At 53.4% G+C, this 20,475-nt stretch overlaps 2 protein-coding genes across 3 annotated transcripts; both read left to right on the top strand.

Moving 5' to 3' along the window:
- The first annotated feature begins 1,612 nt into the window (after positions 1–1,612).
- On the top strand, positions 1,613–13,823 carry EDC4 (enhancer of mRNA decapping 4). 2 transcript variants are annotated; one of them, XM_040982516.1, is made up of 29 exons: positions 1,613–1,850; positions 4,840–4,996; positions 5,357–5,468; positions 5,746–5,845; positions 6,078–6,267; positions 6,357–6,504; positions 6,593–6,697; positions 6,973–7,082; positions 7,166–7,249; positions 7,333–7,428; positions 7,523–7,625; positions 7,733–7,913; positions 8,008–8,080; positions 8,181–8,272; positions 8,351–8,538; positions 8,614–8,744; positions 8,833–8,986; positions 9,281–9,714; positions 9,825–9,896; positions 9,981–10,133; positions 10,216–10,252; positions 10,376–10,553; positions 11,372–11,527; positions 11,625–11,740; positions 11,827–11,992; positions 12,075–12,261; positions 12,350–12,569; positions 12,933–13,096; positions 13,281–13,823. In XM_040982516.1, exons 1-29 carry the CDS (start codon positions 1,769–1,771, stop codon positions 13,471–13,473), a joined length of 4,182 nt encoding a protein of 1,393 aa, XP_040838450.1. In that variant the 5' UTR covers positions 1,613–1,768; the 3' UTR covers positions 13,474–13,823. The 2 variants fall into 2 exon arrangements, with proteins under 2 accessions (XP_040838450.1, XP_040838449.1); XM_040982515.1 differs by having other exon boundaries at positions 9,792–9,896.
- A 353-nt stretch (positions 13,824–14,176) lies between these two features.
- NRN1L (neuritin 1 like) lies at positions 14,177–15,554 on the top strand. The gene is made up of 3 exons (XM_040982169.1): positions 14,177–14,273; positions 15,023–15,134; positions 15,269–15,554. The coding sequence occupies exons 1-3, from the start codon at positions 14,177–14,179 to the stop codon at positions 15,552–15,554; spliced, it is 495 nt and encodes a 164-aa protein (XP_040838103.1).
- Positions 15,555–20,475: the final 4,921 nt, after the last annotated feature.

The raw sequence follows: 20,475 nt of genomic DNA, 5'->3' as shown, positions 1-20,475 counted from the left end.
TCGTCAAACCTTCTTTCAACAAAGACCCCTCCCTGTTTTCAAAATCACATCTCCATTTCATCTAGTCCTATGCAGATGGAGACTCAGTTCGGCCTGACCCTGTGGCCCCTCCCACTGCAGCTTCTGCCGACATAGTTGATCCCTCATGCTTGATATATTGATACCTCTTGCTTGCCCCCCCCCCCCCCCCCCCCCCCCCCCCCCCGCCCCCGCGCGCCCGGCCCCTTATCCGGTTACACGCTCACCTCCGCAGCCTTGGCAAACAGCCATCCTCTGTCTTAATTCCGCCCACTAATCCTCCACAAGATGTCCCCAAAGCCACGGTCACCCCCTATCCCTACTGTCTCACTTTTATCCCCCCAAGGACCCATGAACATTTCCGAATACAAATCCCCCCATCCTCCCACACCCTTAGCACTCAGATCAATGTCCATCTGTCAAGACAGCCACCTTCCTCAACCGACCAACCCGCCCCCCCCTCGGTGGACGCCGAACATGGATTCGCTCGCCAATTCTATATTCGCTTTTACTTCTATATGGGCTGTCTACATGCCACTTCACATCCCTCAAACCCCCTGCAGGAAAAAGTCTTCTCTTCCTTGTTAACTTCTCTCTTAACAAGTCACCCCCAGTCACACGTGTCCGAACCCACCTCCAGTCTTAACTATTAGGGTAGTTCTGCTCCTTAGTTTTGGGGACAGAGGCCTTGCCCAGCGCACATTTAGCCCTGAGACCTCTGTAAGGTATAAACCTAAGGGCAAGATAGCAATTGCAGGCCAGTAAACCAAAACCAGAATTTGGATTAATGTCCTGATAGGGTCTTGGGGTCAGTGAGGGCACCACAGCCAAGCTTGGCCTGCAAGTGGATACCCTTTCTTCATCCGCACTCTGGGTGGAAACTGAGGACTCTGACCCCACAGCTTGCCTGGCTACCCTGGGCAAACTGCACTGCCTAGGCCATCTTTAGGAGATGTCAGTGGGGCTTGATCTCTTACGTTGCTGTGTATGTGGGGGTGAGGGAGAGGTAGATGCCTGCTACCTCTGAAGCCACCCTGTATAAAATCTGCAATACAGCTTCCTCCATGTACCTGTGCCTGAATTGTCTGCAATAAAAAGGTGTTTGTAAACCATGGTTTCTTTCTTGCTACATGAGTGCCAGGTGGGACCAGGGACGGCTGGTGGACAGAGGGAGTAATTGAGACCATTGAAGTGAGACCTTCTATCCTGTCAATAATTCCCGGGCTTTATAGTCTTGCAGGTTCCCCCAGACCTTAGGCTACCTGGAACCATTTCCTAAACCCAAATGTCAATAAAGTGAATACCTTTGGGGCTGAGCAGCTGCATTCTAAACGGTAGACTTGACTGTCATAGAAACGAGTGACCATGGACCTGATGGTTTAGGGTGGCCCAATACGTGGGCATTCGCCCTGTAAAAAACTTCCCTGATCCCGTTGGCACCGAGAGAGCTGGGAAGGCGGCGTTCCCAGACGGATTGCGGAATGGCGACGGTTTCCTCCCCAGCCCGGAACCTTTCTTCTCTAGTCCTCTCAGGTTCCGGGAGCGTAGGTTCACAGCGACCGGAAGTGGAGGCGGTTGGTGGGGTTGGCGGAGCTCCGGACGCAGCGCGGGCGGCGGTTTGCTAGCTGCGGGTGGACGGAGAAGTGACCTGTGTTCGGGTGTCTCGCCCGTTCGCGGCGGGGCGAGGCCGGGCAGTGCGCGGCGGTAGTAGAACGAACGTCGTGCGGGCGGGGCGCCCGCGGCTGGGCCCATGGCCTCCTGCGCGAGCATCGACATCGAGGACGCCACGCAGCACCTGAGGGACATCCTCAAGCTGGACCGGCCCGCTGCGGGTGAGCGGGGTGAGCAGGTGTGGGCCCACGGCCAGCAGGCGAAAGGGCTACGTGGGTTTGAACCGCCCTTCCAGGCCGCAAACTTCTACAGGCCAAGTCTGTATCCTCGGGGCTGGTGAGGGTGAGTGGGAGTCGGAGTCTCGATCTTTCAACTTAGCGCGCGAAGGGCTCTGAGTGGGGGACTCCTCTCCATCCCCGCGCCAGGCCTTCCTGACTCGTCCTGCTGCGTTTTGACTGAGAATGAAGTACCCTTCTCCTGAGCCACCGAGTCCCTCTGGTTTTCCGGCCTCAAGGTCTCGGCTATTTCTGAAACTGCTTTGGTCGGGAACTCTCGCATGGCTCGGGATCTCTGTACCGAGTTCTGGGCCTCAATTCCAACTATGCTCTGAAAGAGATGCTGGTTCCCCTCGGCAGCGTGCCTTTCTCTCTGGGAATGCTAATTAAAAAACTGAGTTCCAAGAAGAAAGGTGACCAGCTCCCCCCAGTTGGCCTTCTTCCTGGGATGAAGACAGCTGCCCCGATTGGAATAGGCTAAAGCATCTGCAAGCTCTTGATTTGTTCTCATGCGTTCCAGTTTAACTTGGGCTCTTAGTAATCCTTTGGCTCTACAAATGAGTGCCAGGACACAGAGAGGGGAAGGGTTGTGATCTCCTGTTGTCATGGAAAGAGCAGTGTTTTGGGATATTGGTGTGACTAGGGTTTGAATGGGCGTTAGAGGGTTCAGAGAGCAGATCTGACCGTGGAGGCTGTGTAGGCTGGAAGTCTTAACACATCCAAGCCAGTAGAGGCTACCCATTAGGAAAAGGGAATCAGCAGGAAGGGACCAGAGTTTTCTGGCAGGCTCTGGGATCTGTGCTGGCTGGAGGGACTGAATGCTGTTGGTGGTATGGGTGTGCAGTGGCCACAGCTAAGAACCTGTGTTTCCTCAGATCTTGTTCTGACAGCAGACAGATTTACTCAGGCAGTAGTATAAGGGTAAGCCAAATACACTCAGAGGGTGCAGTAGCACCTGCTTCCAGAAGCAGTCAGGCTGAGCTTTCCAGCAGGTGAAAGAACAAAGGTTCAGCCTGACTGCTTCTGGAAGCAGGTGCTGCTGCACCCTCTGAGTGCATTTGGCTTACCCTTATACTACTGCCTGAGTAAATCTGTCTGCTGTCAGAGAACACTGAGCCTTTCACCCCAAGCCTGGAGTGCGGGCTCCCTCTTCTGCAAGTGTGTCTTGGAGCTTTCACACTTGTCCTGAGGCTTTCGAGCTTATCAGGTGCTGAGCAGACCAGGCTCTGCTGAGATTCAGTACAGCCTGGCACAGCCAACCCCCAACAGCCTGGGACTGCTGCTGCTTTATCCTTGTGGTAGTAGGCCGGGAAGGAGAGTATCATCTTGTTCCTGAGCCGCTAAGGTGGTTCTTGATTTATGCTCTGTCTCACTGTTGGAGCGCCTGCTTATCTCCTCTGGCTGTAGGACCAAGTCACACATCAGACTGTTGGGTGACTGGAAATTCACAGAGATCCTGAGTGTGGAACCGTGGTTTTCTTGCTACTTGGGAAAGATGATGGCAGTCATGACTGAGCCTGTGAGAGTGTTTCAAGACCAAGCCGGTGCCCACAACTGGAATGTTGTCTTTTCTGACTCCATGCCTACTTCTGAGTTTCTCTCTCTCTTTAAATTTTTTTTTTATTATTCAAAAGATAGATTTATAGAGGGAGAGAATCTTCCATCTGCTGGTTCATGCCCCAGATGACCACAATGGCCAGAGCTGGGCCAATTCAGAGCCAGAAGCTTCTTCTGAGACTTCCACACGAATGCAGGGACCCAAGGACCTGAGCCACCCTCTACAGCTTTCTTAGGCCATAAGCAGGGAATCAGATGGGAAATGGAGCAGCTAGGACATGAACAGGCACCCATATGGGATGCTGGTGCTAATAGATGGAGGATTAGTTTGTTGAACTACAGCACCAGGCTGTTTCTCTCCTCTTTATCCAGCTCCTTTGTATCTGTTCCATCTGTGGTCGATTGTTCTGAATTATTTCTGTGTGGGGCAGGCTCACTCTTTCTGAAGGATTTATTTTTATTGGAAAGGCCAGATTTACAGAGAGAAGGAAAGACAGGGAGGAAGATCTTCCATCCATTGATTCACTTCCCAAGTGGCTGCAACAGCTCGAGCTAAAGCCGATTTGAAGCCAGGAGCTTCTTCGAAGTCTCCCAAGTGGTTGCAGGGGCCCAAGGCCTTTGGCCACCTTCTGCTGCCTTCCTGGGCCACAAGCAAGGAGCAGGAAGTAGAGCAGCTGGGACACAAACCGGCACCCTTACGGGGTACTGGCGTTGCAGGCAGAGGACCAGCCAGTTGTGGCTATTGCACTGGGTTCCCTCCTTCCTTTCTTATCTCCTCATCTGAACATATTCCTTCTGGGCCTTGAGTGCTCATCTCCTCTCTAAGCCTTGCTGTTACCTTGGTTCAAGCTCAGTTATCAGTCATTGGATTCTCAAACATTGAATTTGCTGCCTTAGAGCAGTCAGCCCACTGGAGAGAGCTAGCCATGACATCTTTCCCTTTAAACCTCTTTTGGGATTTTCATTGCTCATGGGAAGGAACTCAAAAGCCCAACATCATTAACTGAGGTCCCTGCAGTTTGTTTCCCCTCTGCCCTCCCCACGTTGGCATTCTGGTCACATTGGCACTGATGGTGTCTTCCTCATGAAGCTTTTCCAGACCCTTTCCATGCCATTCCTCGAGTACCTAGAGTTTGGTGTATTGACCTCTGCGTGTCCTTGATGGTTTGTACTCTTCCAGTAGAGAAGTCTCTTGCTCAGCCTTGCTCCTGGCATACATCGGTGCCTGTGAAACAGGAGATGAGGAAAGGCCCTCTTTCCCATAAGAACGCCTTGCGTAGCTGAATGCTTCCAAGCACTTCCTGGTGTTGGGAAGAAACTCTGATGAGCTAATAGGCAAACGAAACAGCCTTATCAGCATGGTCCTCTCTGTCCGTAGGCCCCAGTCCAGAGAACCAGCGACCATCCAGCACCTACAATGGGGATCTCAATGGGCTTCTGGTCCCAGATCCTCTCTGCTCAGGTGATGGTACTGCAGCAAGCAAGTCTGGTCTCCGGACCTTGCCGCCCATTAACCTGCAGGAGAAACAGGTCATGTGAGTGCCTGGGAGGTGGCAGTGGTAATGAGGGTGTCTTTGGGGCATCTGCTAACTTGAAGGCATGAGATGGGGAGGCCGGAAGGACCAGCAGCTTTGGCTGCTTGTTTGCCTGCATGACCTAAACCACCCTGAACTTGTACTAGGGTTAGGACTGAGGACAAGCTCAGAGGTTTGACCTGGACACCTGCGTTAGGGTAAAAGGAAGCTTCTTCTCAATGAAGGAGGCAAGCTAGGGGGGCTGGCAGCTGAGACTAGACCTACCTGCCTTGGGGTGGTTGTGTCTTTTCCTCCTCTCAACTCTACCCCTTGAACCTTTGGGTGAACAAGAGACAAGATTTGTGCTTCCCCTCCCCCCAGCTGCCTGTCAGGGGATGACAGCTCTACCTGCATTGGGATTTTGGCCAAAGAGGTGGAGATTGTGGCCAGCAGCGACTCAAGCATTTCGAGCAAGGCACGGGGAAGCAACAAGGTAGGTGTCAGGGTTTTGTGACATACATCCAGCCTATCCATTGGGCCTGTGGTGCCAGTTCTTATGAGGAGCACCTTGGAAAATAGATCGTGTGCTCCAGTTTCAGGAAGCCAGAGTTGGCTACCTAGATGCTATGGGAATCTCTTCTTAGAATCTGGGTTGCATGGCTTGTGCTTGTAACCTCTCCCATCCCCAGAGTTGCTGGAAACACCTTCAGTTCTAAGGGAAGCTTCCCTGGTCCTCAACTTCTGTGTCCTCCCTCATTTTGGGTTCCCAGGTGAAAATACAGCCTGTCGCCAAATATGACTGGGAGCAGAAGTACTACTACGGCAACCTGATCGCTGTATCGAACTCCTTTTTGGCCTATGCCATTCGGGGTGAGTAGGGGGTAGGGCAGAGCAGAAAGGATTTTGCTTGAAGCCCAGAGATCTAGAGCCAGTGTCAGCCTACTCAGACCTCAGGGATCACATTAGAAGACTTGTCTGGACCACCCAGGCCTTAGGAGTGGGGTCGTGCCATGGTATTGACAGCAAAGTAGGTGAGGGTAAGGCTGTGTGTGCTGCCCAAGCCTGGGTCCACTGTCAAGCCCCACTGCTGTCCTGATTGCAGCTGCCAACAATGGTTCAGCGATGGTGAGAGTGATCAGCGTCAGCACTTCAGAGCGAACTCTGCTGAAAGGCTTCACAGGCAGCGTGGCTGACCTGGCCTTCGCACACCTCAACTCTCCACAGCTGGCATGCCTAGATGAGGCAGGCAACCTGTTTGTTTGGCGTTTAGCTTTGGTCAATGGCAAGATCCAGTATCCATTTCTGGGCATGGGGCATGGGGGCAGGGCTTTTTGGATACATTCCATCATCTTACCTATCAAGCCCTTAACACCCTGCTCAGAGAAGAGATCTTGATCCATATCCGGCAGCCAGAGGGCACGCCACTGAACCATTTCCGCAGGATCATCTGGTGCCCCTTCATCCCTGAGGAGAGTGAGGACTGCTGCGAGGAGAGCAGCCCAACCGTGGCCCTGCTGCATGAAGACCGGGTGCGGGAACTGGACCCCACGGCAGGGAGGTGACTGAGCAGCTATCTTGCAGGTGTGGGCTGAGCTCTCCCCTCCCTGTTTGCTCCAGGCTGAGGTGTGGGACCTGGACATGCTCCGCTCCAGCTACAGCACCTGGCCTGTGGATGTTGGCCACATCAAGCAGGGCTACATTGTGGTGAAAGGCCACAGCACGGTATGTCTGCAGCTAACCTTCCTCCCTGCCCTTGTCTCTTCCCCGCATCCACAGCTGCCTAGGCAGTTTGACCAGCCCTCCGCCCTTGGGGCTGTTGAGCCCAGAGGAGCCCTCACCTGTGGTACTTCCTCCTAACCCTGCTATTTCCTGTGGATCTGGTCCTGTCTAAAGCTCCCCCATTTCAGTCAGCCACAGAGATGTGCAAATCCTCTGTGGGAGGGCTCATTCCTACCTCTGGTGAGATGGCAAAGCCAAACTCAATGGGTTCTTCCCAGTGCCTCAGCGAAGGTGCCCTCTCCCCTGATGGGACTGTCCTGGCTACTGCGAGCCATGATGGCTATGTCAAGTTCTGGCAGATCTACATTGAAGGGCAGGATGAGCCAAGGTAAGAAAGGGCTGAAGGGTCCAGAACCCCTTGAGACAGGAGAGCCAGTTGCTCACCCAAGCCCCTCCTTTGCCTGCACACAGGTGTCTGCATGAGTGGAAGCCACATGATGGGCGGCCTCTCTCCTGCCTGCTGTTCTGTGACAACCATAAGAAGCAGGATCCTGAGTGAGTGAGTGGGCAGGCGAGTGGCTGATGGGCTGGCCAGGGCTCCCAGCAGAGCACCCAGCCAGTCACTTGCTACTTTGCAGGGTCCCTTTTTGGAGGTTCCTCATTACTGGAGCTGACCAGAATCGGGAACTGAAGATGTGGTGCACAGTGTCCTGGACCTGCCTGCAGACTATCCGGTGAGCAGACTGCTTGCTGGGTGTGGATCCAAGGGTTGGGGATGTGGCCTCTCAGAACGCATGGCATCATTTCCTCTGCTTTGTGGCTCCCTAGCTTCTCCCCAGATATCTTCAGCTCAGTGAGTGTTCCCCCAAGCCTCAAGGTTTGTTTGGACCTTTCAGCAGAATACCTGATTCTCAGCGATGTGCAACGGAAGGTATACTACCGAGGGCAGAGCCAGTATCAGCACTAGGGGCACGGGGCATGGCACATAGGCTGCCCTCACAGCCTCTGAGCTCACCTGGGAATGTGTCACCTGTGCAGGTCCTCTACGTGATGGAGCTGCTACAGAACCAGGAGGAGGGCCGCGCCTGCTTCAGCTCCATCTCCGAGTTCCTCCTCACCCATCCCGTGCTGAGCTTTGGGATCCAGGTTGTGAGCCGCTGCCGGTTGCGACACACTGAGGTGCTGCCTGCCGAGGAGGAGAATGACAGTCTGGGGGCTGGTGAGCTGCCATGGGCTGGGGACTGTATGTTGACTTGTGAGGTGACAAGGCACAGAGAAGGCCAGGGGTTGAATCATCCATGCTGTCCTTTCAGATGGTGCCCACGGAGCTGGTGCCATGGAGTCTGCAGCCGGTGTACTCATCAAGCTCTTCTGTGTGCATACTAAGTAAGTGTGTTGGGAGACCCACCAGCTGTTTGTCTGTGTCCCTCTCTGCCCCTACTTGCTCTGTCTTGTTTGAGCAGTCAAGCTTGCTCTCTTTCTGCAGGGCTCTACAAGATGTGCAGATCCGCTTCCAGCCACAGCTGAACCCTGATGTGATAGCCCCGCTCCCCACACACACTCCCCATGAGGAGTTTGGTAAGTGAAGGGCAAGAGGGAAGCCAGTTGAACTTCCTGGGGCTAGAGATTGGACTCTCATGTCAGCTTTCCCCACAGCATTTGGAGAATCTAGATCTGAATTAGGCTCTGAGGGCCTGGGGTCAGCCTCTCATGGCTCCCAGCCTGACCTCCGACGCATTGTGGAGCTGCCTGCACCTGCTGACTTCCTCAGTCTGAGCAGTGAGACCAAGCCCAAGCTGATGACACCTGACGCCTTCATGACACCCACTGCCTCCCTGCAGCAGGTACTTCCCCAGGGTTGGGGGACATGGGAATGCCACACCCACAGGCTACAGCCCTTATTCTCTGCATCTCCCTAGATTGCTGCATCCCCTGGCAGTAGCAATAGCAGCAGCAGCAGCAGCACTAGCAGCAGTAGCAGCAGCAGCAGCTCTCTCACAGCCGTGTCTGCCATGAGTGGCACCTCAGCTATGGACCCCTCCTTGGCCAGGTAAGGTGAAGGGTCAGAGGTGGAGTATGGGAGGAGCTGATTTTACAGCAAGCTGTGGCAGCTAATACCTCAGCCTCCTTGCCACCAGGCCACCTGAGGAGCTGACCTTGAGCCCCAAGCTGCAGCTGGATGGCAGCCTGACAGTGAGTGGCAGCAACAGTCTGCAGGCAAGCCCACGCAGCCTCCTGCCTGGCCTTCTCCAAGGCCCAGCTGACAAACTGACTCCCAAAGGACCTGGGCAGGTGTGTTTGTGTGAATGCAGGGTAGCAGGTGGATGGCAGCATGGAAAGGTAGCAGCAGTTGGCTTTGCTGCATCCTTTCTGCTTTGTCTGCTGGCCCTACTCTGCCTCCAGTACTGCCCACTTCCTCTGAGGTCATACCAGCCTCCCCACACCCTGCCCTCCTGGACTGTGGCCCTCTGTTTAACCTGTACCCCTTCCCTGCTGTCTCCTGTCAATACCAGCACTGGTGTTTTAGCTCTGTGCTTCACCACAGCACCTCCCATCACTTAATACCCTGTCTTTGGCCCATCTCAGGTACCTACTGCTGCCTCTGCACTGTCCCTGGAGCTGCAGGAAGTAGAACCTCTGGGACTTCCCCAGGCTTCTCCCAGCCGCACCCGCTCCCCTGATGTTATCTCCTCGGCTTCCACTGCCTTGTCCCAGGACATTCCTGAGATTGCGTCCGAGGCCCTGTCCCGTGGCTTTGGCTCCTCTGCCCCTGAAGCCCTTGAGCCAGACAGTATGGCCTCAGCTGCCTCAGCACTACACCTGCTCTCTCCACGGCCCCGTCCAGGGCCCGAGCTTGGCCCCCAGCTTGGCCTCGATGGAGGCCCAGGGGATGGGGATCGGCACAGTACTCCTTCCCTGCTGGAGGCAGCCTTGAGCCAGGAAGTTGTGACTGCTGACAGTCAGGTTTGGCCTACAGCACCTGATATTACTCGTGAGACCTGTAGCACCCTGGCAGAGAGGTGAGGAGTGCAGAAGGGGGAAGGTGGTGGGAGGGGCTTCAGGTAGTTACTCACTGCTAAGCTGGCCCTTTCCCCAGCCCCAGGAATGGCCTCCAGGAAAAGCACAAGAGCCTGGCCTTCCACCGACCACCTTACCACCTGCTACAGCAACATGATAGCCAGGACACCAGTGCTGAGCAAAGGTGGGCACCCCTCAACACCATTCCCCTTGCAAGGGAGGGCCAGCAAGTGAGCAGACATTCAACACCTCTCTCTGCTTCCTCCAGTGATCACGATGATGAGGTGGCCAGCCTGGCTTCTGCCTCAGGAGGCTTTGGGACCAAAGTTCCCCCTCCACGGCTCCCCGTCAAGGACTGGAAAACCAAGGGGTCCCCTCGGACCTCACCTAAGCTCAAGCGGAAAAACAAGAAGGATGATGGGTATGCAGGGAGCCAGGGGCCAGAGAGTGGGGTGGTCTTCTGGCTCCCTGACGTGGCCTGAGATACTTCTCACCCATGGCAGGAATTTAGCTGTGGGGCCGCGGCTTACGGAACACCAGGTGAGAGTGAACACCCATTCTACTTGTGGGATCCCGTCCCGTAAGGGTAGGGAAGGGCTCTGCAACATTCCCTGGTAGGAATGGGGGAGGCAGGCATCGCATAACTGTCAGTACTGCTGGCAGGTGGTAGAGCCCCCTGAGGACTGGCCAGCACTGATTTGGCAACAGCAGAGAGAGCTGGCAGAGCTGCGGCACAGCCAGGAAGAGCTGCTGCAGCGCCTGTGTGCCCAGCTCGAAGGCCTACAGAACACGGTCACGGGTCTTGTGGAACGAGCTCTGGAGACTCGACATGAGCAAGAACGTATCCTTGAGGGCGGTAGCACGGTGCAGTGAAGGCAGACAGAGGGAGAGGTAGCCCCCCAGGTCCAGGGAGGAGTATGGCACCTGGTACCTACTCCAGGTGTGTGTTTTTTTGTTTCTTTCTATTTATTTATTTTTTTTACAGATTTATTTTTATTATTTTTTATTGGAAAGGCGGATATACAGAGAGGAGAGACAGAGAGGAAGATCTTCCGTCTGATGATTCACTCCCCAAGTGAGCGCAACGGGCCCATACTATGCCGATCCGAAGCCAGGAGCCTCTTCCGGGTCTCCCACGCGGGTGCAGGTTCCCAAAGCTTTGGGCTGTCCTCGACTGCTTTCCCAGGCCACAGGCAGGGAGCTGGAAGGGAAGCGGGGCTGCCGGGATTAGAACCGCCGTCCATATGGGATCCCGGGCGTGCAAGGCGAGGCCCTTAACCACTTGCGCCACCGCGCCGGGCCCTATTTATTTATTTTTTAAGATTTTATTTCAATTAGGAAGGTAGATTTTACAGAAATAAGAGGAGACACAGAAAAGATCTTCTACCTGGTTCACTCCCTAAGTGGCCACAATGGCAGGAGCTGAACAATCCAAAGCCAGGAGACAGAAGCTTCTTTTGTGTCTCCTACATGAGTGCAAAGTTCCAGGGCTTTACACCATCTTCCACTGCTTTCCCAGACCACAAGCAGGGAGCTGGATAGGAGGTGAAGCAGCTGGGATAAGAACCAGCACCCATATGGAATTGTGGTTGAAAGTGGAAGACAAGCCAATTGAGCCATTGTACCAGGTCCCAGACTTTTTCCTTAGCTGCAGTGAAGAGCGGTGGCTAGAGCGGGCCCTGGCAGAGGGGCAACAGCGTGGTGGGCAGCTGCAGGAGCAGCTGACCCAGCAGCTGTCCCAGGCACTGTCTACAGCTATTGCTGGGCGGTTGGAGCGTGGCCTTCGGGATGAAATCAAGAAGACGGTTCCTCCATGTGAGTTCTGTATGAAGATGTCATTTTGGTAGGCCAGGTGGGAGTAGGTGCACTTATATCTTTCCTTTCCTGGCTCTAATCTCGCATCCCTCCTCAGGTGTCTCCAGGACTCTGGAGCCTGTGGCAGGCCAACTGAACAATTCAGTGGCTACCAAACTCACAGCTGTAGAGGGCAGCATGAAAGAGAATGTCTCTAAGCTGTTCAAGTCCAAGGTGATACAGAATCTAAGATGGCAGAGGGGTAGGGTTTAGGCAAGGATGAGCTCAGGGTTTTAACTCAGCCCCTCTGTCTTCACTAGAACTTGACAGATGCCATTGCCCGAGCAGCTGCAGACACATTACAGGGCCCAATGCAAGCTGCTTACCGTGAAGCCTTCCAGAGTGTGGTGCTGCCCGCCTTTGAGAAGAGCTGCCAGGCCATGTTCCAGCAGATCAATGATAGCTTCCGGCTGGGCACACAGGAATGTAAGTGGGTCTGGTGACCCAGCATGGTGGGGGCTGTCCTCTTTCCTATCTGTCCTCTTAAGATCCTGTAATCACTTCTCAGACTTGCAGCAGCTGGAAAACCATATGAAGAGCCGGAAAGCGCGGGAACAGGAGGCTAGGGAGCCAGTGCTGGCCCAGCTGCGGGGCCTGGTGGGCACACTGCAAAGCACCACTGAGCAGATGGCAGGCACCGTATCTACCACTGTTCGGGCTGACCTGCAGCATGAACTGCATGTGGCTGTGGGCAGGTATGTGAGAGAGGGATAAAGAATGGAGAGTTTGGGAAGGACCAGACTGGGCTCCCTCTCACCTTGCCTGCCTTACTTTCCTTTTCAGCCTGCAAGAGTCAATTTTACCACAATTACAGCGCATCGTCAAGGGTGAGGTGAGCGTAGCGCTCAAGGAGCAGCAGGCCGCTGTCACCTCCAGCATCATGCAGGCCATGCGCTCAGCTGCTGGTACACCTGTCCCCTCTGCGCACCTCGACTGCCAGGCCCAGCAAGCCCATATCCTGCAGCTGCTGCAGCAGGGCCACCTCAATCAGGCCTTCCAGCAGGTATGATGGGTTAGGGTCAGTTGTCTCCTAAGCAGATCCACACATTGTACAACTCGTACCTGGCACCAGGCTCTGGGCCACTGTCTCAGTGGACTGCTGTTGGTTCTTTCTAGCCACCATGCCATCTTTCTTGTCTGTATGCCTTTCTTTATACCTCAGCCAACTTTGCTTTACAACAGCCCTTCTCAAGAGACTTTTCCTGATGCTGGCTAACAGTACAGCTCTCTAGCACTCACTAAGTGTCCCTGAGCACCCCATCTGCATCTCTCAGCACATCAGTCTGCGGTAATCCTCCCCCAGACCATGAAGCACAAATAGGTGGAGCGTCTTGATGGTACCTGGAAACACTGTTGTCTCCTGCAGGCGCTGACAGCTGCTGACCTGAACCTGGTGCTGTATGTGTGTGAAACTGTGGACCCAGCCCAGGTTTTTGGGCAGCCGCCTTGCCCACTCTCCCAGCCTGTACTCCTTTCACTCATTCAGCAGCTGGCATCAGACCTTGGCACTCGAACTGACCTTAAGCTCAGGTAAGAGGCCAGGAGGCACGTTGGGGGTAGAGGGCAGGGAGGGGAAAGTTTGAAGCAAGCTCCCTTCTCTAGTTTTGTGCCCCATTGGGTCTGAGGCTTGTTTTCCTTGTCACTAATCCCTCTGTGCTTCAGTGCCACAAGAGGGCGCTCTTACCTGTAGTCCTTTTCCCCTCCTCATCCTCAGCTACCTGGAAGAAGCTGTAATGCACCTGGACCACAGTGACCCCATCACTCGAGACCACATGGGCTCCGTTATGACCCAGGTGCGCCAGAAGCTATTCCAGTTCCTGCAGGCTGAGCCACACAATTCACTTGGCAAAGTGGCTCGGCGTCTCAGCCTCATGTTGCATGGACTGGTGACCCCCAGTCTTCCTTAGCAGCAAAGCCTGCCTTGTCCAGGAGCGGTTGGCACTGAAGACTGATGCACAGGGCTCTGCCAGGACAGGTCATGGCTGCCCTTTACCTGTTCAGGCCCCTAACTCTGCAGTGTTCAAGAGCAGAGGGGCCAGGGATGACTGGCCATGGACTACGGATTGTGGTAGCCAGCAGGTTTAGGCTGGGCCCAGGGCAGGTATTGTGCCTTCTTGGGTTCTGCCATGCCTGGAGCATGACGCTGAGATTGTGACACCATTTGAGTTGAATTTTCCATGTTCTTTTTACCTCTGATTTGGATCTTTTTGTTTTTGAAAAACATTGAGAAATTCAATTAAATGCTTTTGGAATAAAATGGAATATGTGTGTGTATGTGTGTGTGTTTGATATGATGCTGATACTGCCCTCCTTTTGCCTGGAGAGCTCTGTTTGACCAGCCCATGCCAGGAGCCTGGGCACCCACTCTGATTTGTTTGTTGGCCTTACCAGATCTCTCTCTACCTTTGAGGTGAGGGTCCCAGAGCAGCTTATGCTGCTTTTCCCTAGGGTCATTCCTTGTTTGCCTGTTTGGGTAGAGGAGGCGGAGCTGCCAGCTGGCTCCAAGGCCCGCCCCTGCTTCTATCCAATCACATCCCTTGCCTCCGGAGGCTAGGCAGGCAGCTGCACTTAGAGCTGCTAGCTCTAGCACTAGGCTCTCGGCCAGAGACGATGAGCTGCTGCCGCTGCCACTACTGCTGCTGCTGCCGCCACCACCACTGCCGGCAGCCACACTGTGCCCTGAAGCTGTTGCTGTTGCTGCCACTTGGTGAGTGTGGGTATCCTTGACTTGGTCTGAGCCCTAACCCCTGTTGCTGGGCCCCTGCCAGGCTGGGCAAAGGAGGTGTGTGGAGTTGGTAGTACAGCCTTCCTGGCTTGGTGCCAGGATAGAAAGGGAGGTGTGTGGGCTCCAAGAAGGTGCTGCTGATCTCAGAACCAAAAACAGGAAGTGCCAGTTGAGCCCCAGTTGTGAGGAAAGACTTTGAGATCCCCCCCCCCCAGCATGTCTTTAGATAAAAAGAGCCATAGCCTCTGGTGGGGCTCTTATATCATCCTTATGATCGCTGAGGTTTCCTGAGAGGGTCTAACATGGACCCCAGCCCTTCTCCTTTGGGCACAAGGTGGGAAGGCCAAACAGAGCCCTTTAGGCTGAAGAGAGACCTGGCCTACCAATGTGGCTGGGGCCCCTGGGCTCCACCTGCTCCACTTCTCCTGACCCCTTCACTTGGCACATTCTCACCCAGTCTGGGGGATCCCAGAAGCTCGAAGGAAGCATTGCTCCCTGAAAAAGAACATCCTCTAGCCTTCCCATGTACCCCAGTCCGAATCCTTCCTTGAAGGGGGCCAAGATGGGTGATCCCCAGACATGCCCCTCAGTTCCCTGGGGTGTCTTTTCCAAGCTGAGTCATGTCCCCAGAGTACTCCAGGTAAACAAGCTCCTAGGGGTTGGAGGGCAGTCCCAGCTCGCCTTATCAACTCTTCCACTCCACCTCCCAGTCCTTGTACCTTCCCTCGCAGCAGCCACAGAGGGCCCAAACAGCTGTGACACCATATACCAAGGCTTTGCCGAGTGTCTCATACGCCTGGGAGACGGCATGGGCCAAGGAATCGAGCTGGAAACTGTTTGCAGGTACAGGCAGGTGGGAGGAAGCGGGCAGATGGGTGGCAGCGGTAACCCAGTCCATGCCACCTGCAGGGCCTGAATATTCTCTTTCAACACCCTCTTTGTGCCACCTAATCCCCCTAATCCCATTCCATTAACAGGTCCTGGAATGACTTTCATGCCTGTGCTTCCCGGGTCCTGTCTGGGTGTCCAGAGGAGGCAGCTGCCGTGTGGGAGTCACTACAACGGGAAGCTCGCCGGGCCCCACACCCGGATAACCTGCACACTCTGTGTAGTGCCCCAGTGCGTGTTTGGGAGCAAGGGGCAGGCTCGGAGACCAATCAGGAGACACTGCGGGCAACAGCACCTACCTCTGTCCCAGCCCCAGCACCTGCACTGCTGGCTGCTGCTCTGGCATTTGCCTGCCTCTTGGGGCCTCTGGCCTAGCTGGTCACGTCAGGTAACAGTGCCTGTGCCTCCAGCCCTGCAGCAGCGGCCAGTGTCCTGGCTCTCTGGAGTGCTCATGGTTTTCATTAAAGGTATTTATATTTGCAACTAAGCTCCTTGCTTTCTCCCAGCTGTGGCCTGCTTGGCTGGGGTGGGGCCCCAGAGGCTGATTGCCAGCATAGGCTGGGAGGACTAGGGACTGCCACAAGGGACTCAATCTTCCTCCTTATGAACACTTATTTCCTGGCGGCAGAGCAGAGCTTTCCATTGCATGCAGATCCCCTGAGCTCCAGTGGAGACCCAAGTTCTGCCAGAATGCAAATCTCTACCCTCTCAGGCTGGCTGCACAGGATGGGACTTCTCAGCCTCGTTCCCCTAGCTCCGCCTCCTCCAGGACGCCAGGTGAGGTGGCCAAGGTGGCCAAAAGCCCTAGATCCCTGCTGGTCCACCCTGCTCCCCAGGCTTGTTCCAACCTCCAGGCTCCTGTCTATCTCACTGCCTCCTACCTGTGCTGAGCTGTCACCTCAGCCTTCAGGGCATGGCTTTGATCATGTTACATGTGTGGACCCCCAATCTGGGGCTGTGGCCATCTAAGGGGGGCCTGTTCCAGTAGGTGAAGAGCCCTTGCTGGAGTCTGCGGCCAAGCCTCTGCCATGAGGCTACAGAGCCTGGGGTAGCATTGAGGGATCTTCAGCCAGGTGTTCCCCACAGCTTGTTGTTTGAGAGGAGGTATGTGATGGGAAGGTTTTCTGGTTCCCTGTCAGACAATTACCCACTTTGTCTCACCATCCAAAGGTGGAAGTGCAGGAGAAAGTCCTTCTAGATCTACTGTTGAGTCCATCAGAATTTTCCAGAGGAAACACCAGGCCTTTTATTCTTTTAGGTCTTGGTACATCTTCTCTCTGTTCAGATACCCTTCCCCCTTAGCTCCTGGTAAATTGCTAATATTTGTTCACTGTCATCTCCTCCAGGAAGTAGTCCCTAACCCAGAGTGCAAGTTGAACTAGAAGCCACTTCTAGGTCCACACAGCTCCTGTCTCAGTTCTGATAGTGCTAGCTTAAATGGTGTAGGTCCAGTTCACAAAGGCAGGATGTCTTTGCGTCTCTAGCACCCAACTTAGGACTAGGTATAAAGAGTGTGCTTGTGGGAGTGTGGGAAATGAAAGAAATTGTTCTCGTAGTACGAGAAGCTGGACTAAGATTGATCCCATTGTACAGCACGTATCACCTTGGGTTGTCCACTCAGCCTGAGCATGTTGCGGACATGGATGGTGCTGGTGTTCCTGACACCAGAAGCCTTCAAGAGCTGGTTCTGATTCTGGTTCTGGTGGGTGACCAGGAGTAGACTGCTTCCCAGAGCAGGAGCCTAGCTGCTCTGGGCAGCTGACAGGGGGATTACCATTCTCCTTCTGTGACCTACTTCCCCTTGGTTTTTGCTCCCTAAGTCCCTACTCTTCCATGGAGTGAGGTAGTGGGGAGGGGAGGGAGAGGGGAAAGAATCTGCTCTCTGGCCAGGGGCTTAAGGGCTTTGCATGTTTTATCCCAGAGCTGGAGGACAGGCGGGGGTGGGGGGTGGGTAGCTAAGCTGACAGGACCCTGAACACAGCTGCCCAGGCAGGTCAGAGCATCATGGTGCTGGTGTTTCTCACACTTGCATCTCTGTGGATAAGCAATAGCTAGCCTGTTGTGCAGGGAAGAGCCTGGAGACTGGATAACCCAGGACAAGTCCCTCTGCATTGCCCTGCCCTCAATCCTCACCTCAGGGCCTCATGCTCTTCTCCATACCCCAGACTAAACTCAATACATATGTTTATTCGTTTGCTGAATTCTCTGTAAAATGGGATACTGTATAAAATTTTCAGCAATTTCATATTACCTTTTTAATTATATTTTTGACATCCATATTACTTTTTTTTAAAGATTTATTTTTATTATTTTTTTTATTGGAAAGGCAGATATACAGAGAGGAGAGACAGAGAGGAAGATCTTCTGTCCGATGATTCACTCCCCAAGTGAGCGCAATGGCCGATACTATGCCGATCTGAAGCCAGGAGATTCTTCTGGGTCTCCCACACGGGTGCAGTGTCCCAAAGCCTTGGGCCGTCCTTGACTGCTTTCCCGGGCCACAGGCAGGGAGCTGGAAGGGAAGCGGGGCTGCTGGGATAGAACCGGCGCCCATATGGGATCCCAGGTGTGCAAGGCGAGGAACTTAACCACTACGCCACCGCGCTGGGCCCCATATTACTTTTAACATAACAATTTGGTGAGGTGAGGATTATTGTTGCTACCCATGTAGGAGACCTGGATGGAGTTCCTGGCCTGACCTGACCTATCCCAGGCTCTTAGGGACATTTGGAAGGTAAATCAGTGGGCAGAAGATACCACTCTGAAACTCTACCTTTCAAATAAATAAAATAAATTGTGATCAAAAAAGGTGTGAGGATGGGGCTTTCGTGCAGTACAGCAAGTTAAGCCACTGCTTGGTGTGCATGTGTCTGCCTTCCAACTTGGTTAGCTTCTTGCTAATGCGTTTGAGAGGTGACATGTACTACTACAGGCTTCCTAAGTACTTGTGTTCTGGCTACCCACATGGGACACACAGATGGGGCTCCTGGCCTCAGCCTGGCATAACTTTGGCTGTTGCAGACACTGGGGGAGTGAATGAACCAACATATGGAAGTTCTCTTTCATTCTCTCTCCCTTTCTGACTTTGCCTTTCATATAACTTTTAAAAAATATATATATGAGGCCTAAAGAGTTGGAGATGACTTATGTAAGGTCATGTAATACATGTCTTTGATCCTAGCACCAGACTTATGGAAACAATTTTCAAAGGATTTATTTACTTGAAAGGCATAGTGAAGAAAGAAAAGGTTTTCCATTCACTGGTTCACTCCCCAGATGGCTGCAGTGCCTAGAGCTGAACTGTGCTGATGCACGCCAGGAGCTCCATCTGTGTCTCCAATGTGAATAAGAGGGACCCGTGTGCCTCCCAGGGTCTGCTAGTATTTAGAGCACAGCCAAGATTTGAACCCAGCAAGACTCAAACTCAGGCGCAATAAAACAGAGCAGATATCTTAACCATAACTACTAACGCCAAACACCTGCCTCTGGAAGCAGTTTTTTTTTTTTTAAAGATTTATTTTATTTTTTATTGGAAAGGCAGATATAGAGAGAGGAAGATCTTCCGTCCGATGATTCACTCCCCAAGTGAGCGAACAGCCGATGCTATGCATATGCCGATCCGAAGCCAGGAGACTCTTCCAGGTCTCCCATGCGGGTGCAGGGTCCCAAAGCCTCGGGCCGTCCTCGACTGCTTTCCCGGGCCACAGGCAGGGAGCTGGAAGGGAAGCGGGGCTGCTGGGATTAGAACCGGTGCCCATATGGGATCCTGGGCGTGCAAGGCGAGGACTTAACCACTTGCGCCACCGCGCCGGGCCCTGGAAACAGTTTTTAAAAGTGCTTTATAGGACCCAGCATGATAGCCTAGTTGCTAAATCCTTGCCTTGCAACCACCAGTATCTCATATGGGCACCAATTCAAACTACCAGCTGCTACACTTTCCATCCAGCTCCCTGCTTGTGGCTTGGAAAAACAGTAGAGAATGACCCAAAGCCTTGGGACCCTGGAGTTGTGCGTGGGAGACTCAGAAGTTCCTGCTCCTGGCTTTGGATCAGCTCAGCTGTGGACATTGTGGCCACTTAAGGCATGAACTAGTAGACAGAAGATCTTCCTGTCTCTCCTCTCTGCAGATCTGCCTTTCCAATAAAATTTAAATAAATCTTTATCAAATTAATCTTCAGACCTGGTGTGATGACACATTTGGCTAATCCTCCCCTCGCAAGTGCTGGGATCCCATATGGGTGTTGCTCTGTGTCTTGCTGCCTCACTGTCCATCCAGCTCCCTGCTCGTGGCTTGGGAAAACAGTTGAAGACAACCTGAAGACAACCCAAAGCCTTGGGACCCTGCACCCGCATGGGAGACCCAAAAGAAACTCCTGGCTCCTGGTTTTGGATCAGCTTAGCTCCGGCCATTGTGGCCATTTGGGGAATGAACCATTGGATGGTAGATCTTTCTGTACCTTCTTTTCTGTAAATCTGCCTTTCCAACAAAAAATAAAGTTTTCACAAAGGGCCAGTGCAGCAGATTAAGATGGACTTGCAGTAGTATCATTCCATACCTGAATGCTGGTGGGAGTCTCGCTGCTCAAGCCTTTGGGCCGGCAGCAAATGGCTCAAGTTCTTGGGCCCCTTGCACCCAGATGGAAACAAGGCTGGGGTCCCTGGCCAGCTGTGGCAGCCATTTCAGTAGTTAGTCTTCCTTTTCCTCTGTTTTGTGTGTGTGTGTGTGTGTGTGTGTTATACCTTAGCAAAAGCTTTTTTTTAATATGTTTTTTCTTTTTTTGTTGTAAATTTGACAATCTTTACAACCTCTCTCGTTTTTGAAAGAATAATTTTTCAAAAAGTTAAAAGAATCGCCCGGTGCTGTAGCCTAACGGCTGAAGTCCTTGCCTTGCGCACACGGGGATCTCATATGTGCACCGCTTCTAATCCTGGCGGTCCCACTTCCCATCCAGCTCCCTGCTTGTGGCCTGGGAAAGCAGCTGTGGACAGTCCAACGCCTTTCGACCCTGCACCCACATGGGAGACCCGGAGGATGCTACTTGTTTCGGATTGGCTCAGCTCCAGCCATTGTGGCCACTTGGGGAGTGAATCATCGGACGGAAAATCTTCCTCTCTGTCTCTCCTCTTCTCTGTATGTCTGACTTTCGAATACAAATAAATAAAAAAAATAAAAATTAAAGCCACCCTGGAGCTTGTTCACCATTTCACAAGTTAAAAAAAATTCTTTTTCCACAAGTTAAACCTTTTACAACTCCGCTGTTACGAAGGCCAAATTTAACGCAGTTTAAGATTGAAA

This window comes from Ochotona curzoniae, unplaced genomic scaffold, assembly GCF_017591425.1.
Source record: "Ochotona curzoniae isolate NIBS_2020 unplaced genomic scaffold, NIBS_Ocur_1.0 contig_3622, whole genome shotgun sequence".
Classification (NCBI taxonomy): Eukaryota; Metazoa; Chordata; class Mammalia; order Lagomorpha; family Ochotonidae; genus Ochotona; species Ochotona curzoniae.
The sequence above is the reverse complement of the archived record's forward strand: the minus strand, read 5'-3'. Positions and strand labels throughout refer to the sequence as shown.

Coding starts and splice junctions, on each gene's coding strand:
- EDC4 (XM_040982515.1), top strand. CDS start 1,769: ATGGCCTCCTGCGCGAGCATCGACATCGAGGACGCCACGCAGCACCTG. Junction 7,429..7,522: donor ACCTGCCTGCAGACTATCCG/GTGAGCAGACTG, acceptor GTGGCTCCCTAG/CTTCTCCCCAGATATCTTCA. Junction 13,097..13,280: donor CGAACTGACCTTAAGCTCAG/GTAAGAGGCCAG, acceptor CCTCATCCTCAG/CTACCTGGAAGAAGCTGTAA.
- NRN1L (XM_040982169.1), top strand. CDS start 14,177: ATGAGCTGCTGCCGCTGCCACTACTGCTGCTGCTGCCGCCACCACCAC. Junction 14,274..15,022: donor GTTGCTGTTGCTGCCACTTG/GTGAGTGTGGGT, acceptor CTTCCCTCGCAG/CAGCCACAGAGGGCCCAAAC. Junction 15,135..15,268: donor GAGCTGGAAACTGTTTGCAG/GTACAGGCAGGT, acceptor TTCCATTAACAG/GTCCTGGAATGACTTTCATG.